The 8,470-nt window shown below is 41.5% G+C and overlaps 1 protein-coding gene across 1 annotated transcript; it reads left to right on the top strand.

The window, feature by feature from the left end:
• Positions 1-696: 696 nt before the first annotated feature.
• LOC133545969 (echinoidin-like) lies at positions 697-3,008 on the top strand. The gene is made up of 7 exons (XM_061891723.1): positions 697-831; positions 912-936; positions 1,012-1,097; positions 1,180-1,308; positions 2,601-2,706; positions 2,782-2,861; positions 2,892-3,008. The coding sequence occupies exons 1-6, from the start codon at positions 769-771 to the stop codon at positions 2,850-2,852; spliced, it is 480 nt and encodes a 159-aa protein (XP_061747707.1). The 5' UTR covers positions 697-768; the 3' UTR covers positions 2,853-2,861; positions 2,892-3,008.
• Positions 3,009-8,470: the final 5,462 nt, after the last annotated feature.

Here is an 8,470-nt window from a genome sequence, read left to right as displayed (position 1 = left end):
TGTGAACAGGACTCTCGCTGCTGTGTTGGATCCGCTTTGGATTGGACTCTCGCGGCTGTGTTGGATCCATTATGGATTGAACTTTCACAGTATCATGTTAGACCCGCTCGACATCCATTGCTTTCCTCCTCTCTAAGGTTCTCATAGTCATCATTGTCACCGACGTCCCACTGGGTGTGAGTTTTCCTTGCCTTTATGTGGGCCTACCGAGGATGTCGTAGTGGTTTGTGCAGCCCTTTGAGACACTAGTGATTCAGGACTATATTAGTAAACATTGATTGATTGATTGATAGCTATTGCAAAAACGAATCAAGACATGAGAGGAAGACATCCATCGATTTTCACTAGAAGCTACGCCAGCAGACCTTTGGCGATAGGTGGGGTACACCTGTTTTTGTTGCCAGCCAAACCAAACGCATTCGAGAAACACACCCTGCGAAACCATTCTTAGTTTAGTGCCACTTTCCTTCTATAACGCGAGACACACCCACCATTAATAATCACCTGTCATAGCTAAATAAAAGGATCGACTACCTCTTATGTAATTAGGGCAATTAAGTTTGTCCATGCCAAACCGGTATACACTCTGGTACGTCATGTGACGTTCCGTACACCTGACGTATTCAACATTCCAGGGCAGTGTCAACATATAAAAGGAAGGCCGTCTGATGCCCTCTGCATCATCACCACCACCACCACCAAGGTAACAGAGCACGACTTTATATCGCACTTTTCGAACCTCAACAGTGTTTGTCTATCCTTGCACAGATGGCATTTACTCTGCGCGTGTTGTTCCTCCTTTGTGGTATCAGCGGACTGTTTACCGGCGCTGTAAGTTTCATTTATTGCCACCGTCTGATCGGTCAGTCTTGAGCAGTCTGATTTGAACAAAGTGCTTTTCTTCTCCACAGTTGTCTGACGACAGCAAAAAGGACGGTTGGTAGCCCTGACTTAATGAAAACGTTTCCAATCAACAAGATTGTTCTACCAAAAATGACAATTGTGTTGCAGATAACTGCTGCCCCAAGGATTGGACTCGATTGAATAACCACTGTTACATCGTCAGAAGTGATCCCAGGGATTTTGCAGATTCGGAGGTATGGCTTAACTCGACAGTTGTAAATCAGTGGACTGCTGTGAAAACCATTCATCCATCTTGCTGTGTGTTTCTCCGTTTAGGAAGTCTGCCAACTCACCCATGGCAATCTGGCCTCAGTCACCAGCGCTGTGAAGAATGTGGTTGTCTACCAACTGGTTTTGGAACAAAGTTTGACCGATGCATGGATTGGATTCCATGATGCCCTGGCGGTGAGCCACTTACAATACAATCCACTCCTTCTGAGTGGAAGGCACATAGAAAAGGAAGGGAGTATTAAACTCTAGCATGACCCCCCAAACATCAGCACCCATGGCATAATAATATTGTAGCAGGTTGAAAATGGTTGAACAGAGACACGTTCGATGTCGTGCTGTAACCTTGAATGAATGAATGGTTTATTTTGAGCCATGCAAACAAAACAAAAGAATGACATAAAATACAAAAGAAATATATAGATACATTATTTTTACACCTACATTGAAAACATTACATGTGACTAATCTTTTGTAGATGTCAAGATTGGCTCAAAAGGGAGTGGGAAGAAGTAAACTTATTAGGTCCCAGCCCTATACATATACAATATATATATACACAATATATAATACAAGGGCTTCACGGTGGCAGAGGGGTTAGTGCGTCTGCCTCACAATACGAAGTTCCTGCAGTCCTGGGTTCAAATCCAGGCTCGGGATCTTTCTGTGTGGAGTTTGCATGTTCTCCCCGTGAATGCGTGGGTTCCCTCCGGGTACTCCGGCTTCCTCCCACTTCCAAAGACATGCACCTGGGGATAGGTTGATTGGCAACACTAAATGGTCCCTAGTGTGTGAATGTGAGTGTGAATGTTGTCTGTCTATCTGTGTTGGCTCTGTGATGAGGTGGCGACTTGTCCAGGGTGTACCCCGCCTTCCGCCAGATTGTAGCTGAGATAGGCGCCTGCGCCCCCCGCCACCCCAAAAGGGAATAAGCGGTAGAAAATGGATGGGATGGGATATATAATACAATAATATAATATAATTCAATTCAGTGGTTGCTGCTATATATTGTCTATAGAAAATACGTTTAAATTCTCACACACTTATGTACACACACATATGTACACAACACACACATATATTTACACACACATATATACAATTTATAAGACATGCACCTGGGGATAGGTTGATTGGCAACACTAAATGGTCCCTAGTGTGTGAATGTGAGTGTGAATGTTGTCTGTCTATCTGTGTTGGCCCTGCGATGAGGTGGCGACTTGTCCAGGGTGTACCCCGCCTTCCGCCCGATTGTAGCTGAGATAGGCGCCAGCGCCCCCCGCGACCCCGAAAGCGGGGAAATAAGCGGTAGGAAATGGATGGATGGATGGATATATATGTATATATACATATATATACACATATATACATATACACACAAAATCACATACATACACACATGCATATACCCAAAATACACACACACACACACACACAGTGATTCATTCAACTACCGCTTTGTCCTTCAGAACGGCGATTTTCTTTGGACCGACGGCAGCGCCCCTGATGCCTTTACTAACTTTGTCGGAGGTGCGCCTGCTGACATGGGAGACTGTGTGATTATCACTACAGCCGGTATGTAGACTATTAGTAAATCCGTCTCACTTCAAGTTGATTTATGTCACGCTGATTTAAATTCATTTTTTTTAGGCGAGTGGTCTGACGTGGCCTGCACCGAGGAGCATCCATATGTATGCGTCACAGACGCTTGCTGCCACTAACCCACACGTCCCTGACTCTGACTTCAGTGGTATCATTTTATATCTGTGGGTTGACAATGAAATCTTCTTTTCTTCTTCTACATGGCATGACGGTCAGTCAAACACGTTGGGAACTTCATCCCACGTGAAATAAAAAAGACATTGTGAGCATTCAAATATGTTTGTGTTATTTTTTACGCACTGACTTAGACGTGCAGTACTTGGTGATAGAATGGCAACATTGTTCTTTGATGAATCACCATGGGTGTAAGAGTATTTATGGACGTCAGGGTTCACCAACGCGGTGCCCGCGGGCACCAAGTCGCCCGCAAGCACCAGATGAGTCGCCCGAGCTCAAATAGCAGCACTTACCAGTGAGCTGCCTCTATTTTTTTTAAATTGTATTTATTTACTAGCAAGCTGGTCTCGCTTTGCTCCACATTTTTAATTGAAAGAGAGACAAAACTCAAATAGAAGTTGAAAATCCAAGAAAATATTTTAAAGACTTGGTCTGCACTTCTTTAAACACATTCATTTAGTTTTTTACTTTGCTTCTTATAACTTTCAGAAAGACGTTTTTAGAGAAAAATACAACCTTAAAAATTATTTTAGGATTTTTAAACACATATACCTTTTTACCTTTTAAATTTCTTCCTCTTCTTTCCTGACAATTTAAATCAATGTTCAAGTATTTTTTCATTTTTTTATTGTAAAGAATAATAAATATCCATCCATCATCTTCCACTTATCCGAGGTCGGGTCGCGGGGGCAACAGCCTAAGCAGGGAAACCCAGACTTCCCTCTCCCCAGCCACTTCGTCTAGCTCTTCCCGGGGGATCCCGAGGCGTTCCCAGGCCAGCCGGGAGACATAGTCTTCCCAACGTGTCCTGGGTCTTCCCCGTGGCCGCCTACCGGTTGGACGTGCCCTAAACACCTCCCTAGGGAGGCGTTCGGGTGGCATCCTGACCAGATGCCCGAACCACCTCATCTGGCTCCTCTCGATGTGGAGGAGCAGCGGCTTTACTTTGAGCTCCTCCCGGATGGCAGAGCTTCTCACCCTATCTCTAAGGGAGAGACCCGCCACACGGCGGAGGAAACTCATTTCGTCCGCTTGTACCCGTGATCTTATCCTTTCGGTCATGACCCAAAGCTCATGACCATAGGTGAGGATGGGAACGTAGATCGACCGGTAAATTGAGAGCTTTGCCTTCCGGCTCAGCTCCTTCTTCACCACAACGGATCGGTACAACTTCCGCATTACTGAAGACGCCGCACCGATCCGCCTGTCGATCTCACGATCCACTCTTCCCCCACTCGTGAACAAGACTCCTAGGTACTTGAACTCCTCCACTTGGGGCAGGGTCTCCTCCCCAACCCGGAGATGGCACTCCACCCTTTTCCGGGCGAGAACCATGGACTCGGACTTGGAGGTGCTGATTCTCATTCCGGTCGCTTCACACTCGGCTGCGAACCGATCCAGCGAGAGCTGAAGATCCCGGTCAGATGAAGCCAGCAGGACCACATCATCTACAAAAAGCAGAGACCTAATCCCGTGGCCACCAAACCGGAACCCCTCAACACCTTGACTGCGCCTAGAAATTCTGTCCATAAAAGTTATGAACAGAATGGGTGACAAAGGACAGCCTTGGCGGAGTCCAACCCTCACTGGAAATGTGTTCGACTTACTGCCAGCAATGCGGACCAAGCTCTGGCACTGATCATACAGGGAGCGGACCGCCACAATAAGACAGTCCGATACATAAATATAATTTAATTTAATTCTTCATTTTAGCTTCTGTTTTTTCGACGAAGAATATTTGTGAAATATTTCTTCCAATTTATGATTAAAATTATTTTCTGGCAAATCTAGAAAATCTGTAGAATCAAATTTAAATCTTATTCCAAAGTCTTTTGAATTTCTTTTGTTCTGGAAAATCTAGAAGAAATAATGATTTGTCTTTGTTAGAAATCTAGCTTGGTCCAATTTGTTATATATTCTAACAAAGTGCAGATTGGATTTTAACCTATTTAAAACATGTCATCAAAAATCCAAAAGTAATCTTAATCAGGAAAATTTACTAATGATGTTCCATAAATAGTTTTTTAAATTTTTTCAAAAAGATTCGAATTCGCTAGTTTTTCTCTTCTTTTTTTTGGTTGAATTTTGAATTTTAAAGAGTCGAAATTGAGGATAAACTATTTTTCTAAATTAAATTTTAATTATGTTCGTGTTTTCTCCTCTTTTAAACCGTTCAATTAAGTGTTTTTTTCAACATCTGTTCTCTACAAAAAACCTTCCGTAGAAGGGGAAAAAAAAGTATGACGGAATGACAGACAGAAACACCCATTTTTTTAATTTTTTATATTTATCTGTTTCTATATATATTTATTGTGAGAAATCATTAAGATGATCCGTGTTTCCACAAAGATAATTAGTATTAATTATTAATAATAACATAGAGTTAAAGGTAAATTGAGCAAATTGGCTATTTCTGGCAATTTATTTAAGTGTGTATCAAACTGGTAGCCCTTCGCATTAATTTGGAACGGAATAGTGTTGTTTTTGGCAGGGATCTTAGTTTCAGTCTTCGTCTTTTAAAGGAAAATTATCATTATTAGTCTATATTTTAAATATTTTTTTCTACGAAAAAAGTTTAAAAAAAAGGGATGTAATACTAGTCAAAATTCAGTTGAATAATTATTAGAAATCAAGTTTGTATTAAGTGTTGCAATTCAGAAAAAAATAAATAAAAAAATAGCCTTAACTATTTTGCATAATAACCAGATTGATTACCATACTGCTAACTCTACCATGTTTCAACATTACATTTTTTTACTAGCGTGTCACCAAAAGTTGATTTGGCTGTTTGTTCATTTCAACACATTGTAAGATTTAAATGATTTTTTTACCAATATTTACAATAATTGATGTACGGTACAATGTTCACAACCAACAGCCAATAGTTACTGATCTACTGAGGATTATACATTACACACAAATAAAACGGTAGCAATAGCATACAGTCGTGGTCAAAAGTTTACATACCTTTGTAAAGAACATAATGTTATGGCTGTCTTGAGTTTCCAATAATTTTTAGAACTCTGACATCACACGGACGAAGATAAGACCTTCTGGAGGAAAGTTCTGTCGTCAGATGAAACAAAATTGAGCTGTTTGGCCACAATACCAAGCAATATGGCCTTTAATCCCAGGAACACCACACCTACCGTCAAGCATGGTGGTGATAGTATTATGCTCTTGGCCTGTTTTGCTGCCAATGGAACTGGTGTTTTACAAAGTGTAAATGAGACAATGAAAAAGGAGGATTACCTCCAAATTCTTCAGGACAAACTAAAAATCATCAGCCCGGAGGTTGAGTCTTGGGCGCAGTTGGGTGTTCCAATGACCCCAAACACATGTCAAAAGTGGTAAAGGAATGGCTAAATCGGACGAGAAAGAACATTTTAAAACGGCCTTCCCAGAGTCCTGACTTAAACGTGTGCACAATGCTGAAGAAACAAGTCCATATCAGAAAACCAACATATTTAGCTGAACTGCGCCAATTTTGTCAAGAGGAGTGGTCAAATTTTCAAGCAGAAGCTTGTGGATGGCTACTTAAAGCGCCTTATTGCAGTGAAACTTGCCAAGGGACAATCCTTTACCACTTTTGACGTGTGTTTGGGGTCATTGTCCTGTCGGAACACCCAACTGCGCCCAAGACCCAACCTCCGGACTGATGATTTTAGCCTGTCCTGAAGAATTTGGAGGTAATCCTTTTTTTCCATTGTCCCATTTACTCTCTGTAAAGCACCAGTTCCATTCCAATTCCAATCAATTCATTAACATGAATTGATTAACGTGGACCCCGACCTAAACAAGTAGAAAAACGTGTTCGGGTGTTACCATTTAGTGGTCAATTGTATGGAATATGTACTGAACTTTGCAATCTACCAATAAAAGTTTCAATCAATCAAACAATCAATCAATCAATCAACGCAAAACAGGCCGGGAGCATAATACTATCACCACCATGCTTGACGGTAGGTATGGTGTTCCTGGGATTAAAGGCCTCACCTTTTCTCCTCCAAACATATTGCTGGGTATTGTTTCCAAATAACTCCATTTTTGTTTCATCTGACATCACGTGGACAAAATAAGATTGGAGTTAAGTTCTATGGTCAGATGACCACAATACCCAGCAATATGTTTGGAGGAGAAAAGGTTGAGGCCTTTAATCCCAGGAACACCACACCTACCGTCAAGCATGGTGGTGGTAGTATTATGCTCTGGGCCTGTTTTGCTGCCAATGGAACTGCTGCTTTACAGAGAGTAAATGGGACAATGAAAAAGGAGGATTACCTCTAAATTCTTCAGGACAAGCTAAAATCATCAGCCCGTAATTTAGCTGAACTGCACCAATTTTGTCAAGAGGAGTCGTCAAACATTCAAACGGAAGTATGTGGATGGCTACCAAAAGCGCCTTATTGCAGTGAAACTGGACATGTAAGCAAATGTTAACATTGCTGTACGTATACTTTTGACCCAGCAAATTTTTTCACATTTTCAGTAGAGCCATAATTAAATTCTGATTTTGATCATTGGCGCCAACTTAGAAGTAAGTTTGTTTTTCTCTTAAAAAGGCATGCTACATGTTTATTGGTGGAAAAAAACAACAACAATTCAATGTGCGAAGCTTTTTCGCAATACGGGTTTTACAAGGTAGGAGCGACGTCACAGAACCAACACACCCAGTTTTGCAAAGTATGTTGCAGTAGGTGCCAACTGGTGAGGTTGGGCACATTCAGTCAGTAAAGTTCCAGGCTGATGTTCTCCACCTAAGAACCAATTGCAGTAATATGAGGGCAACCAGTGACTTTAATTAGTTGAGACAGCACAACAAAAACAAGTTATTATTAAAGCTGCAAGCAGCGTTGGTCGGGTCCGCCTTTGGCTGCTGCCCCCGAGACCCACGGCCGGATAAGCGGTAGAAGACGCCTTGGAGCCACTATTTTGAGAATTTAATGCATTGTGAAAGTAATGCAGTTGTTGTATTGAAGTGAAAATATCAAACTTCCTGTTGATTTTTGCAAAAGTATGTTAATTATTAAAATGTAGGTCTAAGTGAGACCTACATAGTGTTTTTTGTTTCATGTCTCTTTGACATTCCTACCGGAAGTTGCAAGCGGTTTTGTCTGTGTTTTCTTCCTCCGAGCAGTTTGTCCGTGTTGTATTCCTAGGGGGGGCGGTAGAGCGCAATTTTGAGTTTTGAGGTTAGGTTTTTTCATCAGATCGCAATTTCTGCCAGACCTGATGTGTGTGTCAAGTTTGGTGAGTTTAGAAGCATTTTAAGGGGGTCAAATAACAGCTCAAAGAGGCAAAAATTACATTTTTTAGGAGACTTTGCACAGGGGTTCTTTGAAGGCGCGTAAAATCAAAACCTGAGAACTTATCAAAACTCTGTTCTATACTTTTAATCAGAAGGGTTCAATCTCTCTCCTGTGCGAGTTTGAAGCCAAAACAACAAACGCACTCAGAGGAGATAATGTTTGAAGAAAGGTGACCGGTTTTTACAAAACTTTTGTTTTGAAGGGGGGATTGCAAACTTCCTGTTGATTTTTGTTGGGGGTTGTCAATCTAT

This window comes from Nerophis ophidion, linkage group LG29 (assembly GCF_033978795.1).
Source record: "Nerophis ophidion isolate RoL-2023_Sa linkage group LG29, RoL_Noph_v1.0, whole genome shotgun sequence".
Lineage (NCBI taxonomy): Eukaryota > Metazoa > Chordata > Actinopteri > Syngnathiformes > Syngnathidae > Nerophis > Nerophis ophidion.
This window is presented reverse-complemented; position numbering and strand designations above follow the sequence as displayed.

Coding starts and splice junctions, on each gene's coding strand:
- LOC133545969 (XM_061891723.1), top strand. CDS start 769: ATGGCATTTACTCTGCGCGTGTTGTTCCTCCTTTGTGGTATCAGCGGA. Junction 937..1,011: donor TGACGACAGCAAAAAGGACG/GTTGGTAGCCCT, acceptor ATTGTGTTGCAG/ATAACTGCTGCCCCAAGGAT. Junction 1,098..1,179: donor GGGATTTTGCAGATTCGGAG/GTATGGCTTAAC, acceptor TTCTCCGTTTAG/GAAGTCTGCCAACTCACCCA.